Source organism: Gamsiella multidivaricata (genome assembly GCF_025024155.1).
Source record: "Gamsiella multidivaricata strain RSA 2152 chromosome Unknown BC939scaffold_12, whole genome shotgun sequence".
In the NCBI taxonomy this organism is placed as follows: domain Eukaryota; kingdom Fungi; phylum Mortierellomycota; class Mortierellomycetes; order Mortierellales; family Mortierellaceae; genus Gamsiella; species Gamsiella multidivaricata.
Window position 1 is genome coordinate 321,712 of NW_026251720.1, and position 18,380 is coordinate 340,091.

At 49.8% G+C, this 18,380-nt stretch overlaps 5 protein-coding genes across 5 annotated transcripts; 2 read left to right on the forward strand and 3 right to left on the reverse strand.

The window, feature by feature from the left end:
• Positions 1–3: 3 nt before the first annotated feature.
• On the reverse strand, positions 4–2,694 carry BC939DRAFT_39578 (uncharacterized protein). The gene is made up of 2 exons (XM_051552244.1): positions 2,476–2,694; positions 4–2,366 (listed from the first exon to the last, which is right to left on the reverse strand). Exons 1-2 carry the CDS (start codon positions 2,529–2,531, stop codon positions 56–58), a joined length of 2,367 nt encoding a protein of 788 aa, XP_051415335.1. The 5' UTR covers positions 2,532–2,694; the 3' UTR covers positions 4–55.
• Positions 2,695–5,410, reverse strand: BC939DRAFT_39577 (uncharacterized protein). The gene is made up of 3 exons (XM_051552242.1): positions 5,206–5,410; positions 3,001–4,941; positions 2,695–2,867 (listed from the first exon to the last, which is right to left on the reverse strand). The coding sequence occupies exons 1-3, from the start codon at positions 5,215–5,217 to the stop codon at positions 2,859–2,861; spliced, it is 1,962 nt and encodes a 653-aa protein (XP_051415336.1). The 5' UTR covers positions 5,218–5,410; the 3' UTR covers positions 2,695–2,858.
• A 3,534-nt stretch (positions 5,411–8,944) lies between these two features.
• Positions 8,945–13,291, forward strand: BC939DRAFT_442432 (uncharacterized protein). The gene is made up of 3 exons (XM_051554390.1): positions 8,945–9,277; positions 10,003–12,587; positions 12,690–13,291. Exons 1-3 carry the CDS (start codon positions 8,977–8,979, stop codon positions 13,155–13,157), a joined length of 3,354 nt encoding a protein of 1,117 aa, XP_051415337.1. The 5' UTR covers positions 8,945–8,976; the 3' UTR covers positions 13,158–13,291.
• A 436-nt stretch (positions 13,292–13,727) lies between these two features.
• BC939DRAFT_420822 (S-phase kinase-associated protein 1A-like protein) lies at positions 13,728–14,766 on the reverse strand. Its single transcript, XM_051553079.1, has 3 exons — positions 14,560–14,766; positions 14,235–14,296; positions 13,728–14,100 (listed from the first exon to the last, which is right to left on the reverse strand). Exons 1-3 carry the CDS (start codon positions 14,651–14,653, stop codon positions 13,777–13,779), a joined length of 480 nt encoding a protein of 159 aa, XP_051415338.1. The 5' UTR covers positions 14,654–14,766; the 3' UTR covers positions 13,728–13,776.
• A 439-nt stretch (positions 14,767–15,205) lies between these two features.
• On the forward strand, positions 15,206–18,028 carry BC939DRAFT_442434 (P-loop containing nucleoside triphosphate hydrolase protein). Its single transcript, XM_051554391.1, has 5 exons — positions 15,206–15,266; positions 15,396–15,548; positions 15,651–15,889; positions 15,978–16,999; positions 17,097–18,028. The coding sequence occupies exons 1-5, from the start codon at positions 15,223–15,225 to the stop codon at positions 18,021–18,023; spliced, it is 2,385 nt and encodes a 794-aa protein (XP_051415339.1). The 5' UTR covers positions 15,206–15,222; the 3' UTR covers positions 18,024–18,028.
• The last annotated feature ends 352 nt before the right edge of the window (positions 18,029–18,380 follow it).

An 18,380-nucleotide genomic window follows, 5' to 3' on the forward strand; every position in this document is an offset into this window, starting at 1 on the left:
CAGTAAATTCACTTATAAGATGCGGACGAAATTACATTCTGGTCCCTACGATCCGCTAGGCATGGGTACTGGTCTGAATGGTCTGCAGCTCCCGACGAAGCTCTCGCAGTTCTCTCTCGAGACGTCTCCTCTCCTCGACCTCCTTTCGCACAGCCTTGTCTTTCTCCTCCCGTAGCTCGCCCATAGCTCTCCTGAATTCTTTTCGCAACGCTGCCGTCGCCCCTGCAATTGCTGTATTATTACTGGTAGGACTGAGGGCGTTGGCGCTGCTATCGAGCCCTTGCTGGCCAGCGCCAAACACGTCTGAAGCAGAAGGAACAGGTGACATAGCGCTTGAAGGCGACTCCTCTGGGTGCTTTTGAGGGAGTGACCCAAAGTTAAATGACCTCGCGAGTCCAGATGAGAACCAAAACGACGAAGGAGGCGATTGTGCGCTTGAAGTTACCGACAGACTGTCCAGAAGCTGGGATCCTGTACCTGGACCTCCACTGACACTCTCTAGTGCGGCGATAATCATACGCAGTTCTCCCATCTCGCCCTCCAACTTCCCACACTTGGCTCGTAATTCTTCCAGTGTATTAACGTCAAAGGGGCTCAGTTTGACGGCCGAATTCGAGTTCAAGGCACAGTCTACTGCATTGCCCTCTTTGATCTTGGCCATGTCCGCTTGCATCTGCAGAAGAGCTTTTTCTTGTTCCTGAACAACTTGGTCCCTCTCCCGCAGCAGTTTGTCCTTGGCGCGGATAATTTCCTGGAGTTCGTCTAGCTCATCGCTTTGGTGCGGTTTATGAACAACCCGTCCGAACAAGGATGATCTGCTGTTGACAGGCGTACCTGTTGCGCCTGCTGCCGCTAGTTCCGCCAGTCGAGCATTCTCGTCCATGAGTACATCGGTATGTTGCTTCAGCAGCTCTAGCTCCTTCTCCAGCAACTCAACCATTTCAGCACTGGCATGAAGCCTTTCAAGATCTGACTTTAAAACCCGTGTCGATTGTCCTCGTTGTTTCAAGGATGAGTCCAAAAGATCAGTATCTTCCGGCGTATGTTGTTTCTTCGTAAGAATTTCCTGGTTGCTGTTTCGACGGCTCTGTTCACCCATCTTTCCTAATTGCTCCCTCAGCTCCAAGTTATCCTGTTCAATCTGTTCTGATCTCGCTACCAACTCCTTGACTCGGCCAATAAGTGCCTCCATGCTAAATCCGATCACTCCAGCAGGCACCAACGATGATGTACTTTCTGAAAGAGCTGTCTTATCCCCTGGGGTTCCTGTTATTTTCTGCTGCTGAAGCTGTTGGTGAGACGAGTACAGCTGCATATGACTCTTTCGTCTAGGATCGGGCACAATGTCAAAGAGCTGCCGCATGTCTTTTAGATTCGATTGATGCTGCTGGTTGAGAATATCGATCTCGTCGATGGCCTCCCGCAGCTGTCGCCTGAGTTCTTGCACTGCCTCATCACCATTGCAATTCGCGTCCACGCCCTTATCCATATCCTCGACAGCCACTAAGCTCTCTTCCAAAGCTTTGATCCGATGGCTTTGATCTTCCTGCCACCGTTGACGCTCATTCTCCAATTCCTGTTGCGCCATCTGCTTTGCCAGAAGCGCATCCTTGAGGCTCTTTTCCAAGGCTGCGCGGACCGTATCCTCTGCAGCCTGACCACGCGAAACCGAGAAATTCTTGATTCTGATGCTGTTGTTGCGGCTCTCGCTCAGGGCAACTGACTGCCGCCTTAGGAGTCCAATTTCGCCTGTGAGGACAGTCATTTTTTGCTGTGATTCTGACACACGGTTCTCGAGTGCGTCCAGAGTTGAACAAATGCTGTCAATAGAGAAATGTGCTGAGCCGTCTCCTAGGACCGAGCTTGGTGATATTGAGGGCTTTGAGCCGGCGAGCGTCTCCGAAACTGCCGTTGTACCTGCAGTATAGGCATCAGAGGGTTCAGACGAGACCGAATCCTCGCGGACAAGTGGTTTTGAAGCCTCTCGCTTAGAAACCTGGCAGCCGACCGTTGTTTCCGAGGACCATGTTTGACCAGTTCCTTCCCGCTCCTGTCGACCACGACCACTCGATCCCTGTTGCTGCTGAAGGACCGCTTGCAGACGATGTTGGACAGTATTCAAAAAGCTACTCAGCTTAGCCACGGTCTTGGCATCATGAGTTTCTATGAGTGCATCCATATTCTTCTGCTGCGATTGAGAAATAGCAATCGTCTTTTGTTGCTGCTCGTCTAGCTTGATAAACAAGTCGCGCTGATGATCCAACTGATGCATCAGTCTCTCGATAGCACGATCCTTGTCCTCGAGCAGTGACTGGGCCTCAAGCGCGTCTGATTCCAGGTTCATAATCGTCCTGGACATCATCCCGCTAGTATCCAATAATATTATAACAAATAGAAACCAGATTCATTAGATGCATCCATTCATTCAACTTTACTTTTAAAAAAGAAAGTCTGGGCGACAAAACATTAACTTACAATTGCTGTTCAACATCCTGTCCGATCCTGGCATCTTGCAACTGTGCCATGTACATTTCTCTTTCTCTACGGCCCTGATCTTCTAGTCGGACAACACCCAAAGCCAAGACGCCCGATGTATGCTGCAATAGGGTCCGCTGAAGATCTGCAGCCAACTGCGTAAGTTTCCAGAGTTCGGTTGCGACTTGGTCCACTTTGCGGTTTGCGGCCTCTAGATGGTCGCTCGCCTGCCGTGCCAACTTCTTGTTGTCCGCATGGAGCCTTAGCAGCGACTGAGCTGCTTCTCGGATCTTGGACTCGAGCGAAAGACGAGCAGTGAGCGCTGCGATTCTGGAGCTGAGCGTGGCATGGTGCTACAGCGTAGTAAAAAGAGGGAGTATGCATTAACTTGCCTGCAGGTGATGGGACCATACAGCAGCACAAGACATATACCAGAACGATATGGACTTCAGTGAGAGAAGCGTTCGATAAAGCTTCGTGGGCATTAGATCAATGTTGTAGAACTCATAAGAATGCAATACTTACGCGCTTAATGCTCTCCACCGTCTGGGGAATAAGGACTTCAAAGCCCTTAGAGTCCACAGCAGCCTGAGAGATCATGATCTGCATTGCAATATCTACTTCGGAGTCTGGATCATCCGGCTGTATCAGATACTGCTGCATGAGCGACATGGCCGTTCTGTCTTGCATTGTCTCAAATAACCAGGGACCCGAGGAAGGACTGGTCATTCCTGGAGAGCTTGGCGATCGCACTGTCGATGGCATTCGCTGTCGCCCCTGGCTATGACTCGGCTGATGCTGTACCTGTGCTTGATGCTGTTGACGAGTATCGAGTGGGTGCTGAGCATTCGAATATGAATGCTGCTGTGTTGAATAGGCCGATGGGGGCTGCGGGGCCTGTGGAATTACCAGATGATTGGGAGACTGGCGAGGGAGCAGATAAGAGGAAGAAGAAGGTGCGGGCTGCTTCAAACGTGGGCGACTTTGCGCAGTGCCCTTGATTGTATTTTCTGGCTCCAGATGTCTATTCCCTGGACCCGCTACATCTGCCGTGCTGGGCCCCTTCTTGACCGTATACAAATGGTGTGTTTTTATGGATAGCTTGTGTAACCCAGAGGAATGCCTCCTGTTGTTATGATTCGGAGGTAGTGTGCTTGATTTGTTAGCTGGCATGCTGTTTGTAGGAAGTTTTGCCGATGATGGAGTTGGCGATTCTGTTGCCACTGAAACGGACTGACTTTCTGTTGAGGACCCGAAATAGTGAGGCTGGACAGTAGTGATATTAGATAATGGAGGCGGTGGGTAATATGATAGTAGATCGGCAGAGTTATTAGACTGGGAGTGTCCAGGGTACTCTTGGTGAAATAGAGAGGGAGACGAAAACGACGATAAAGAAGCAGCTGAATTATATTCCGTGGTAGAGGAAAGGGATGAAGACAAGGACATGTTGCGATTAGGCAATCGTACGCTGGATTGCTGCGATCCCGTAAAGGATGAAGTCGATGGACCAGTTGGTCGCTGTTTGGAGGATTGGACAGCGCCATCCTGCATATGATTGAGGGGGTAATGATGCAGGGAGCGCTCATTTGAGACCCTGCTGCCACTTGCGGAGGCATTTGCTTGTTCATACTGCAGCTGCTGGCCTCCTTCTCTTGAGAGTTGACCCGGACTATGACCTGGACCGTCATCATAACGATGCAAAAGTTCCTGCGTCTGTGCAGGGATGAATGTATTGCTTTCGCCACGGAGGTTCATAGGCTGTCGTAAATATGCCAAATACCGGGAATTGCTGGTGCTACTACCGCTGCTGCTCATGCTTGATTGATATTCTAGAGGATGCACACTGGCCATCGCAGACCCGGGCACACTGTCGATCGAATTCCGGTGCTGATATGAGTTGCGAGTAAGATCCTTGGGTATAAACTGAGGCGAATGAGGATGAGGAAAGTTGTTCGGATGCAGACGATTGGCGTTCAAGTTGCGTGGAGAAGGTACTGAGTTGTACGATCTATCATCATCTACGGGTACCTTGATACCATCTTCGGTGGGTGTAACTGCTCTTTTTGTTACAGGCAAGGCTGGGAGTGGTCTGTGCTGCGACGCAGGAGAGTACAGAGGTAGCTGGATATGTGAATTGGAGCGAGGTCGTTGTCTTGGTTGTTCAGTTTTATTGATGCCGGCTACTGGCGACGACAGTGGTGAAAAAAATGAGGAGTGAGAGGGAGACGGTGCTGATTCACGCCTCTCAGACACAGGGGCTGCACTTTGCCTGGCACTTCCCGTAGACTGCAGCATGGGCGAGGATAGGGCGATGAATCGATCTGTGGAAATGTTGAACTCGGCTGAGTATGGCCGAGGTGGGATCCTGGGAGGTGGCGGCGCGGTAGGCTCAGGACCAGGGCCGGGATCGAGATCAGGGTTAGAATCAGGGGAAACAGGAGGGATCGCAAGTGGAGGATGGGGCCACTATGGTGTCAGTTTGGAATTGAAGCAGCAGCAGTGGTGGGCAGAAAGAGGATAGTCAGGAAGGGTGTGCTTTTTGTAGGCGTATTGAAAGGGAAGAAGAGGCAGGCACAGCGTGGTCCAGGTGGACCTCTTCCACTTTTTTCCACTCCTGTCTTTGTCTCACTCATCTCTTGCCCTTTTTGTATCCCTGCGCCCGACTCCATTCGTCAAGAAATTGGAATAACATGGAAGCGTCAAACAGGGAGGATCGTGATCTACACTGACCTTTACCGCCATGGACAGGATATTGGCCGCGGTCGGTCCAAACAGGGATCCCCAGTATATGTGTCTCGAAGAGTTGCTATTGTTTTTATACTCTGGGGTCCGAGCTAGCGAATCTAGCTGACAGATCGCAGGTTGGCGTCAGCAGACTCAGAAAACGAATGAAACAGCAACGGAAGAGATGGGGGGGAGAGAAGGCTGATTCAAACCTCATTCTACATCTCAGTCTTCTTCAATCGCAAAAAAAAGGGGGGGGCGAAGAGCTGATCGTCCACGCGATTGCGCCATGTGATGACCATGACGGAATCATCCATCCACGACACTGGTTAGGGTTTGAGCCCTCGACAGCTTGCTCGTCATCGGTATAGCGCACAATTGACCCCTTTTATCCCCGAACTTTGTTACGCGTCAAGGTCGCGTCGATGAACCCAGCTTTTTTTTTTTCTACGAGGACTGTTGCCTAGGAACATATCGCACGCGACAAAAGAGCATGCCACCTCTTGGAACACAAACACGGAATAAAATAATAAAATGAGAGACGCAAGGACGCATGCGTGCACTTGCAGCCAACTGCTTTCGAGCGGGGATTTCGAGTTCCGAAGGTTTCTACACCGAACCTAAGCGATCGATGGAATGTCGGGAAGGACTACTCTGCAGTCGCGAAAGATGGGGGCATTCCCCGGTGCCCCTCAGCTCATTGGTTAGCACAATTGGTTTCATCCACGAGCAACCTTGAGCACGCGTCTCTACATTAATTGCATCGGAAATGGCTCCTTCTGGCTGTTCGTCACCCTTGTTTTCCAATTGACCATACAGCCAAGGACTCGCATGCGAGAAGAATCGCCAAATTTTCTATGTGGGCATCCCCATTCTTAATCCATCCTACATATCGTAGAAAGGACGGGATCATACGATCACACAGCTCGCTCAAGACCTTCCGCAAATTCTTCATCGCTTCCGTCTAATGAGCACATAGAGTTCTCAGGTCGAACTGTTGGAATGAAAGACATGAAGAAAGACGCGAAAGATACTCAAGACCACGGTCGGGATGTAATCCATCTATCAAAGCTATCCACCGAGGTCTAGGTCCCAAGAAGTCCTCGTTTTTATTACAGGACCTGAAAATTCGGCATCCGGCGCTTAGAGGCCAGAACGTGGCCTGAGTATTGCCCTCATTCGTAGATGAGTTGCCGGAATGAATAAATACTCACAATGACCCTTTATGTTTGACCTTGAAAACCAATAAGACAGGAGACATTGAGCTTTTTTTTTTATTTTTTTTATTCGTGTATTCGTGTGAATTGTTGTTTATTGCAATGCAGACTCCCTGGAATCCCTAACGCATCATAAAGTTACATGTCCTATATAGTGCATGGGAATTGTTGTATAAGCCAGCTCCAGCTCTCCCCATTGTAAGCGGGATAATCAGACGAGTAGCAGAGTATGGGATTGTCAGTGGTACTTATCAGGTAGTCGCTTGCTTTTCGTCAATGAAGAAGATGTCTTTGAAAGCAAAGAGGAGGGAAGTGAGGGCCATATTTGGAGCACTATTAAAAAAAAAAATTAAGCTTGTCGCGTCGCACGTTGCAGAAATCTGGCGATATGATTGGCCTGTTCACGCGAATTGGGCGTAATCGTAGGAAGAAGCTGAACAAAGCGTGTCTGTTAATGATACATCTTTTATCCGCCAGAAACCGGTTGGGTGTCATCGCTGGGGAAAAAGAATATCACCTTCTGGACCGGTGTGAACGAGCGGATCGCACAGGACTTCCCTCACGATTAGGGCTGCTATCAGCCAAATGCACAGATCCGGACAGGCTACAACCTGGCATATCAAGGAACGTTGACTTGTCGTCGCCTGGCATTGACGACGATGGAGAGTTATCTAGACCAAATTCGGCATGGCAGTTTGAGTCCTTGAAGGGTCTAGTGATTGGATTCATCTCGGCTACGGCGCTTAGCTATGCAGAGAAATTTGATGCAAACGGGTGCGATCGTGTAAGGTAAGGTCCATTCGAATAACATAGCTGCTGTCTTTGTTCACCCACACGCCATCTACGGTGAAATAACATGCTAGATACGGCACCGTTTGATGATGCGCTGCTGTGTTTATATGTGCATTGATCTTGTATTTATCTTCGTGGAACCTCCAGCTCAGTTCGCCGTCCTTTGCGACAGAAATACGCATCCGGTCGCGACGATGAGCTCTTGTTGAAGTGCGTTTATGTGTGTTACCGTGAAGCAGACGAGAGAAAAAAGCAATCCACATTAAGTCCGATCGGTAGCACATGGACATATATATGTCGACAACAAGAAGCAACGATAGAATCAACAAACCGACTTTTGTGCCGAAAGAGGCCTTGAAGGCGTTCAAGAGCCACACGCTGTCCAGCGTGTTGTTCATGTTCATAGGCCATGAGTACACCACCATTTTTCTTTGGAAGAAAAAGGGAAACAGTGCTTAGCAAGCCCACGTTGCTGCTTTGTAGCAGGTGGGGGAGAGTAGTCTAAACAGGGATTCTAGCCTTTCGATCTGCAGATGCGTCGTACAGCTTCCCAAGTAAAGTGCTGTACTCGGTTGTTGTGAACATGTTTCTACTCCTCTCCGCCCCCCGTCCCATGCATCCGCTGCACTGCAGTGTCCGTTGCCTGTGCTTTGGACCACCTGCTCCCGTCAGATCCGTTCTGTTGGCCCGAGAAATCATAAGGCAGCGATTTTGTCTGCGGCATTCACTTCTCCCGGGTGCTCATCTGTCCCTCGAGCTGCTATTTCTCACATTGCCCGCGCTCTTTCTCTCGCTCTTTCCTCTCTCCCACTCTCTCCCTCGCACTCCTTCGCTCGCATCCGCTTTCTTCTCCTCCCCTCGCTATATTTGGTTTGACACTACCACCCTCTCAGCCCTACCCTACTCTCTCTTCTCTTCTCTTCTCTGCACACGCGAACTGGCACTCAGAAGGGCCACTCCGATCCCTCCACCATCCAGTCGCATTCGTGTCGTACACGTGCATTCCCTCGCCACTGCACTGCCCTATACTTCTCAGTGTCCACTCACACTACCGCCCTCCCCCAATAGCCAGGTGAGACCCTTTCGGTGGTGCCTTGTCCATACAACAACACCATGTACCATGACACGTTACCGCCAAATTTCATAACTAAATGCATTCACCTCAGAATACACATCCCACTTAGCCAAACTCCACCCTCCCTCTTCTCTGCTCAGAATGAACTCGTCAGCCATGCCCTCGAGCGCCCGATCCCCTCAGCAAGCCAAATCTCATTATAGCGGCGCCTATAGCTCAGACGAAATCCCGACGACCATACCCCAGAGACCGCCTCGCTTAAATCGGCCAAGGGCTGACTCAACATCCTCGCCCACCATGTCCGGCTCTCAGTACTATCAGCACTACCACCAGCAACAGCAATCGCAGACTCCGTACCGGCAATACGACCAATACATTTCATCATCACCCCCGTCCTCTAGGCAGTCGCCGCGATCAACACCGAACTCTTATGGCATGTCCTACTCATCCCTGCCGTCTTCGCCCATGAGCTTTCAGCTGCCACCCTCAGCACTCGCACCAACCAAAGAGGATTCTCTTCGGTCGGGCTCGATCTCATACCATCCAAGCAGTGGCTATGGCACCAACAGTCATCCTATTCAGATCCCAACCATGGGATCGCCCTCGTCTGCGGCGTCGTCTTATAGGACGCCGCGCTTGTCGCCAGGGTTAAACAGCGGCGGGGGCGGTGGCATTGGTGTCGTTTCATCCTCTATGCCACCACTGACCCTACCGGACGCATTTTTAGAGGAACAATCGGACTATGCAGAGTACTACTCGGATGTGGGTCTGGTCGAACAGCAACAGCGACAAATGCAGTCGCACAGCCTGGCCATTCACTCTCATCCCTCGGTACATCGGCAGGCAACACTGGATTTCCCAGCTTCACCGTCTTTATATCGCCATGCACAACCACAACTCCAACAACGGTCCGATGGGTCCTCACTCCTGCCATCACCACTTATGAGTCCTTTAACCTCACCGCTTTCAGGTGAATTTCCATCGCTTAGTCTTGGTAAGTCTTGGCTCTCCTTCATTATTCATTATTGCGCTCATTGGTAGCGAGAGAAGAGAATTAATGGGTCCGTGTTCAGCCCAGGTACATTTGCAAATGTACGACGAAGAACCAGAGCACAAAGTTTATTGCAGCCTTGCGGGCGAGGTTGCTCGTTCTTTTTGGATTTCATGGGGTAAAGACTGGTCATAGGAAGGAGGGCAGGAGCGACAGGACAAAGATCCTTTTGGTTTTATTTTTGCCCCTATCAATGATGGCGAGATAAAATAGGGTAGTTACCGAACACGACACGAACGCGAGCGAAGGTAGTCATGGTGGGCAAAGAGGAGCGGGTTGCAACGAGCATACGGCATCAACAAAGGGTCGGTTTGGTGAGCACAAGGATCATCCTCTTTAGCATTTTAGTTCGATCGAGTCGTTGCTCAGATTCAGGAACGTGGCACGAACAGAGCAGTCACCTGCAGGCGGGTCAGGTTGCCCATTCCGCTGTTGGGCTAAGACCCTTTCCCTCACCCTTCTTCTTTGTCAGTTTGCGCAGAGTTTGTGCACAGATGCTTGTGTAATACATGAGAGGGAGATAGGGAAACGATGTGCGATGGCGCTGCAGGAGATCAGCACGAATGTTTGTTTGCAGCCAATGGCGAGGTCCAGAACAAACGCGAGTAGCATTCATCCGCACGGCACTGCTTGCTCAAACATACCACTGCTTTCTCGCCTTTCTATAGAAGAATCATTCTCGGCCCGAAATTCGGTAGCGCCTCGCTTCAATAGCGAAGTGATCCAGACCCTACCTGAGGGGCACTACACAGGCCATCCTCATGTTCCAGTCGAGTCCTTTCTCATGCCGACCCAGGAACAGTACCCGCCCGACTCTATGATCCTTTTTGGCGGCACTGCCTCACACTCCGAGGGCTCGCTCTTCCGCAAGGATTCCAAGGAGTACCTCCTCCTCACCAATTCGAGTCTTCTCAAGTACAAGACGATGGAAAAGGCCGCCAAAGTCTTTGGCAACCAGTCCGTGTGGTCCTCGACCTCCGGTCACCAGCTCTTGACTCCGCAGCAGACCAGTCTTATCGCAAAGGATCACCGTCTCTTGTCGCTCAACTCCATCGTAGGCGTGCACATATATCAGCCCGGGGGCTCCGATATGCAGATCCAAGTTGAATATCTCGTCTCGATTTCGTCCCAGCCAGCATCAATGTACTTCACGCCTGCGCCCGACCAGGCGGAGGTATGGCTCAAAGAACTTCGACAAGGATGCAACTGTCATGCCCCTCAGGCCGGGATGATTCCGAAGGGCACTCGTCAACGCCAATGGGTCCTGGACAAGTTGAGGGATGACCACATAGCCTTGCCACAGAGCGTTGTCGAAAATGATCCTACAGCACTGACAGCTGGAGGCATGTGGAGGGCGTACTTCAAAAGCCAGAAGATCAAAGGGGTATCCTCACAGGATAATGGATCGAGCGAATCAAAGGTGCCTCTTGAGGGAAAAGTTATTGTTCTGGCTGTCGGAAAGTCCTTTGTCCATCTTTTACCCCACAACCTCGGTAACGGCAGTACCAAAGACGACATGAAAGACGAACGTGTAATCCTCCAATACCCGATCCTCACCACCAAGGCAATTCAGTATCGAGAAAAAGACGACACCTTCTCTTTGACTTTCGGAACTACACTCCGCCAACGGAGGGTCGTCATGACGTTTGTCTCTGCAAGAGCAAGGGAGATCATCATTGCCATTCGTGCGCGAGTCGAAAGTCTTCGCTGGCTTTACCCACAAGGCAGGAAGGGAATCGAGCTCTCACTGTCCGAGGCGCTTTCAAAACCAATTCCGGTCCCCTCAAAGGACCACATGATTGACTTAGGTTTTGAAGACTTGTTGCGAGCAGAGTGCAACGCCATGAACATCGACCGTAAAACCTACAGTAATGTTAAGATCAATGGCTTTTCAATTACCGTCGACAAGGCTGGGGATACTTTTGAAACCAAGGGAGATTATTCGGTGGACGAGATGAAGTGCCTCTTGCGTGCCCTGCGGTTCAACACCACATTCAAGGAGATCAGTTTCCGCAACATTTCATTCGCAGCTCTTCAAAAGCCCAAGACCATGAAGGATGGAACGATTCGATACGGACTTCGTCTGGACAAGGAATTTTACGAGCTGGTAATGGGAAACCCCCAAATTCGGGTCCTGGATCTTCATAACTGCAACCTGGACACAAGCACAATCGGGAGCATTGGTCGCGCCATTCGGGATGGCTATTCCATAGGGCTCCGTCTTGAGTCCCTGGATCTGTTTGGCAACAATGCCTCGGATGGCGCAGATGTCATGACGTTGGCCAAGGGAATCGTGAAGCACGCCGGTACTTTGCATGTACTGGATATAGGCGAGTGTCAGATCACGGGTGACGGTATCAACCAGATCATGCATGCCTTCGTTGCCAACCCAGACGTGGCGTCGCACACGCTCGAGACCTTTGGTATCCGTGGGAACCCCGAAAGCAAGGTTAATTCGTTCATCCTCGACATGTTCTTGAAGCACTCCATGCAGCTACGGCACTTGAATCTCTCCGGTCTGCCGTCTTGGAGTAAACCACCTATTCTCATGGCCGAAACACTCGCGAACTGTGGCGGGTCCCTGACTTCCCTTGACCTGAGCGGTATGGCACTGCATTCTTCAACTCTGGATCAAATCCTGTCCTGGGCTTCAAGCCTCAGCTTCCAGTCCATGGAGCAACTCAAGATCGAGGGCTGTGGACTCAATGGATTACAGTTTGCAAACATCCTTGATGCCGTTTCCCAAAGCCGCAACACCAAGGTCGAAGTGTTGGCCGGCAGGAACCTACTTTCGGACGGCGGCGATCTCCCCGAGAATATGATCAATATTCTGGCGAGTGGAGACACGGCCTCCTCGTTGGGATTGCGTCAGACTTGCTGGAGCGAGCAAGCTCTGCGACAGTTGTTCGTCAGTCTAGGCCAGAACTGGACCCTCAAGAAGATCGACCTTAGTGCTGTATCCCTGACATCCAGCCGCGACCCTGATGTGGAGACCTGCAAGTTGTTGGGGCAGATGGTGTCTTCTCCGTCGAGTCGATTGGAAGAACTATTGATCAGGGGGGAGGAAACGGTAGAACTGACGTCGAGGATGGGCAGGAATCTTTGGCGATCCTTCCAAGGTATAGGACAGAGTCGATACTTGACTAAGCTAGATGTGCGAAGGAACCGGTTTGGGGATGAGGGAGCTCATGCTCTAGCTGAAGCGCTGCGTACGAACCAGAGTCTTACCTGGCTCAACATGGACGAGAACGACGTAAGTTGGACATCTGTTTTATTCATTTTTAGCAGACTACCACGTCCTTGTAGATATCTGACTAACACCATCCTTGCGGGAATATGCTACTTTCGATAATAGGTGACATTGGATGGCTTTAATGCTATTCTTTCGGCGTTCCACCAAGGCGGAACAGAGTATGTACCGACGAGCAGTATATACTACAACAGCACACTGTGCTACTTTGAGCTGCCTGTCAAGGACGTCGAGAAGCAGACCTTGGTCCTGAAGGAGTCCATGCTGGAGACCTATAAGACCGAGCAGGAGACACGCTTCTTGCTGAGCAACTCGACTGGCAAGGACTCGCGCGAGTGGAAGGAGCGACTTGCACAGATCATCCGGACTCGCAACCTGAGCTCTGAGGCGATTGCCAGACTGGACCGGGCGATCAAAGGTATTACCGCGGCTACGGAACGCAACAAGGCTGCGATGGACGCAGTGTATAGGGACCGTGAGCGAAGACGCGACCGGGAGATGGATCGGGAGCGAGGGAGAGAGCGTGACCGAGAACGTGACCGCGAGAGCCAGGCTGGACTCGTTCGTGATTAGGATGGACGCGTTTGAGAAAGCAATTGTCGGCGACATTTAATGTACATACCAACAGCGGTGATAATGATAATGATAATGATAAATATGATAGCGACGACTTTTAGACATCCTTTATACCCTCTCCAATAAACGCACCGCGCAGAAAGAAATGATTTTCTTCACGACTAACTCACGACCTGATGTAATTTGCTTTTTGTCCGGAACAGTCAAGATTACTAAAAGATAACGATAGAGAAAAATATGAGTAGCCTTCGACAGAGACTTCACATTAGTGTGTTTAATGAGAAAGCCATGGCGTTGCAGTGCGGACGCGAAAGCTGAAATTCAGCTTGACGCGCCAACTCTATTTCAGATAAGCAAGGGGCTGAAGTTCTGTGCACAGCCCTTTTTTCATGATGAGCCCGTCCAAATTGATGAAAGGGTGATTTGTGAGGTGCAGCAAGAAACAAAGCGTATTTATTGTGCCCATTCCAAAGTACGTATGGAGTAAAAAAAGAGGAAATCGTAGTGTACAAAAGTGCAAGCCGGCTATCAGTCGAGAGAATAGGAAAAAAAAAAAAAAAAAAAAAAGGCTACGATACATGTGTGTGTGCGGCTGGTGGGCTGTTACTGTTGCCTTTTAACGATCCTCTGCCCACTCATTTTCCTTCCTGATCTGGGCCTCTTCCTCCGGGGTAAAGTCGTTCACGATATTGAAGAGCTTTCGGATCTCCTCAGGGGTCTTGCCCTTGATCAGATTGGCGACAGTCTTGCATCCGACATCGAGCAAGGGTTTGATATCAAGATAGTTGGCAGCGAGGATGATCTCGAAAAGCATCTCCTGGTCCACCAGCATAAACTTCATGTCCCACTCTTCAATATCGTTCGAGCGCTTTCGGGGATCGTCTGCCTCATCCTGCGCCTGAACTGGGTCGTTGCGATGGTGCTCACAGTACTCGATGACCTAGCAAAGATAAAAAGAGGGAGAGGGAGGAGGGCAATCAAGACAGATGTGTCAGATTATGCGATCTGTTGGGAGGATGATATTGCAGTTCATACTGACACGCTCATGATGAGATAGAAAAGCCGTAAAAACACCTTCTTCAGAGCCGCGCTGGAGACGTTGGGAAGTGGGATAGGGGCATCAGACTCGCCGACATCTAAAGGCATGATTGGTATGAAGAGAGGTCTTTGATTAGGGATCAGGAAGAAATCCACACGTACACAGAAGGAAAAAAAAACATATCATCAGGCACGATCACAGGTGGTGTGATAAACGCAAAAAAAGAACGATAATGGAGAAGGAGTGTGTGTCGCTTTTGTGCAAAAACCACATCCAGAGCCTGGTTGCGGAATAACACAGCGCATCTCCTCTCATCCGCAAAAGAGAAAGAAAGCAGCAATCGATAAGAGAGGAGCGTGCCTTCAATCATGTTCTTGATGAGGATGGAACGCTCGGCGACTTCCTTGTCGACCGTGAAGGTCTCGTTGTCAAGAGAGGTGAGGATGATTGGCATAGTGCTTTTTTTTTTTTGGTAGCGTTTTGGATAATGTGAGTTGAATGCGCTTTGTAAGTGTGTGAAAGCTGTTGTTTATGAAGGAAGGAATGGAATAACGAACAAGAAGAAGGAATATAGAAAAAAAAGAAAGAGGAGCCTGTATCGTGTCGCGGTCTATTTATTAGCATCCCGCCGCCATTGTCGCCCACAAGGAGCCAGCTGCACAATAGGCAGTAGGCAATTTTTAGTGGCAAAAAGTGTGGTTGTGGTGGCACCAAAGGGATGCGGGACAAAGAACAGCTAGAGTAACCAGATTAACCAGATCACGCACGAGGATGCGCTTCCTCAAGGCGCGGCATCAAAAGGAGCTTTTCTAGGACCCATCGGACTCGACAGGCTGCGTAGTGGTTTTTGAACTCTTCCTCAAGTTATCTTTAGAACGGCTTGAACGATGCAGCCTTTGGTACGCCTACGCGTCTGGCGTGTCATATCGTGGCGCAAGGGCCACAGTCGAATTTGAACAAGTGGGAGGTGCGCCAAAAAAAAAAAAAAAAAAAAAAAAAAAAAAGACCTTTACTCCCAAAACGATGACGAGCAGAGATGAGATCAGGAAGCTGCAAGAATCACTGCCGTAAGTCATTCCTCACTCGACCCCATACCATACCAGGACCAGCTGTCTACTTTACTGCTCAGTTGAACTATGGACAAGGGAAGCGCTAACGCACCACTCGCGTTCTCTTTGAATGTTGCGACTAATTAGAATCTATGGACACCGGAATGGGCTACTGGATGCCATAAGGGACAATGACATCCTGGTCATCATCGGAGAGACCGGATCTGGAAAGACCACTCAACTACCCCGATATGTCATTGAAGAGTTCAAAAACATGCGTATTGGTGTTACGCAGCCACGGTAAGTTCTCTCTTCGTTTTCTCAATTGCCTCACTTCATAGGGTACTGACGGATGCCGCACAAGACTAACGCGTTGTCTTGTTCATGTCTGGGTTACCGCAGTCGAATTGCAGCCATTTCAGTCGCCAAACGTGTTGCGGAAGAATACGATTGCAGACTTGGAGACACGGTCGGATACACCATTCGGTTCGACGACAACACCTCGTCCAGGACACGGCTGAAATATATGACAGATGGCGTTCTTCTACGTGAGGCTACCATGGACCCATTGTTGGAGAAATACGATCTTTTGATTATTGATGAGGCCCACGAAAGAACCGTCGAGACCGATGTTCTTTTTGGTAAGTGCTCAATTTGCATCATTTCTCGACCTTCGGCTGTCAAACCATCGACTCTCTCTTAATGCCCACCTTGTTATTTTCCTTCTAGGGCTTCTAAAGCGAACAAAAGCGAAACGACCCAACCTGAAGCTGCTGATCATGAGCGCGACCCTCAACGTTGTACAGTTCTCGGATTTTTTCAACGAGTGTCCTATCTACTCCATCCCAGGAAGAACTTTCCCAGTCGATATCCTTCACTCCAGAGAAACCAGCAAGCTTGGTGTATTAAAGTCAGGCTATGTATCAAAGTCTGTCGAGACCGTGATGCATATTCTCAATAAAGAAGTGCGACCAGGAGAAGTGGGCGATATCCTGGTCTTTCTGACTGGACAACACGAGATTGAACGCGCCTGTCAGGATCTCAAAAAGGCAGTACAGGACAAGGAGAAGGAGTATCGCCAATCTTCAACATCCTCGTCCACCGGAGACAGACCCATCTCACTGGATCAGCTTCAAATCTTGCCGCTCTATGCATCATTAGAACTCCTGGACCAGGGCATGATTTTTGGACCGGCGCCTCGGGGAAGCCGTAAAGTCATCTTTGCCACCAATATTGCCCAGACCAGTGTCACGATCCCCAACATCCGATTCGTGGTCGATTCTGGGTTTGTCAAACAAAAGATGTATGATCCTATGACCGGAATGGATGCCCTCTTGGTCGTACCCATCTCGAAGGCTACAGCGATCCAGAGAGCCGGACGAGCTGGAAGGACGCGTGCGGGAATCTGTTTTCGACTGTATTCGAAAGAATCTTTCGAGACGGAAATGGAGCAGGAGACCGTGCCAGAGATCAAGCGCACAGGACTGACAGGAACGGTACTGTCGTTGAAACGACTCGGCATATTGGATGTCAACAGATTTGAATTTATGGATCGTCCTGGAGAGGACGAACTCATGGCTGCTTTGCGCGAGCTATTCCTGGTTGGAGCGATTGACCAGTTCGGTCGTATGACCGAAGTAGGACACGGAATGGTGGCTTATCCAGTGAACCCCCTCCTGGCCAGGTCGCTCGTGGAGGCCGAAAAGATTGGATGCCTGGACAAGGCTGTCACCATTGTCGCCATGCTCTCCGTAAGTTTTTTTATTTTTATTTTTATTTTTATTTTTGGATTTTATAACCATGTTCATTCATGATTATTGACAACTATCTCGAATATCCACACTATAGGTAGAAGAACCGTTTTATTTGCCACGAAAAGAGGAGGAACAGGATGCAGCTCGTACCACTCATTCTCAATACTACCATCACTCTGGCGATCACGTTACGTTACTAAACGTCTATGAAGCCTGGAGGGATTCCGACTATTCTAAAGACTGGTGCCACCACAACTATTTCAATATTCGTCACCTTCGACTCGCAAGGAACATTCGTTCTCAGCTGCGGGACATCATTAACCGCAACTCCCTTTACGACAAGGACGCTCAGAGCCATACCGGCAGAGATCAGATGGACAAAGATCGCTCTCCGGACAGAAACCCCAGGAAAGATAGGCCCTCTGCAGCGTCGTCCCCAACACAGTCATCCTCATCATCTCGATCCATTTTGCAGGCGTTCAGTCAAGGCTATGGTATCCATTTATCGAAGAAACATCATCACCGACAGATGTTTTACCATTACCTCGCATCAACTTCTTCACCTTCTGCAGGTGCCGGCGGAGCACCGATGAACTCTCTACTCGCACTTCATGCCTCTCCTCTTTCGGCTTTATATCTGGATGAAGAACGATTAATGACCAAGTACGGACGGAAAGTAGCGCGAGATCTGGAGTGGATTATTTATCACGAGCTCGTATTCCACGTCAAAGCCGTGATGCGCTACGCAAGCAAGATTGACGTACGGTGGGTTCAGGAAACCCTAGATCGGGCCAAGATCTTTGATCAGGGACAGGTCTGGTTGAACTGTGAGCGATCCGAGGCACCGTCAGATAGGGAAGTCGGTGATGGAGAAACAAAGACCGTGCCAGGTCGTATGAGAGATTTGGGGAAGAACGATGATGAACAGGAATTGGTTGAGCAGGCCCAGAAGCGTATAAGGCTTGAGATGGTAGAGGCAGCCAGAAGACGAGCGATGGAGAGACGACAGAATCGATCATAAAGCGTAATATATTAAAACGCAAAAAAAATTCTTAAACTGTTTTAAACACGCCACTTTTGGAAATTATCTTCCCTGACAACCCCGCTCTACTTTCAATTCCTGTTTCACTTCTGAAACAGGCCCCTGCACGCGATCATCAATCTCAAATGTTGGCAGGGTCAAGCGTTATGTCTTTTCTCTCGATTTCCCTCGGTTGGTCGAGAATTTTTGCGCGCAGAAAAAAAAAGCCTCAATATGTACGCATGTTGGGTTGATGCATGCAGGTGTGGTGATACAAGAAAACGCGTGGGAGGAACGCGACTAAGGTTTCGTGCTTGTTTCAAAGTAATCAACAATTGACATCAGGGCGATGCAAAT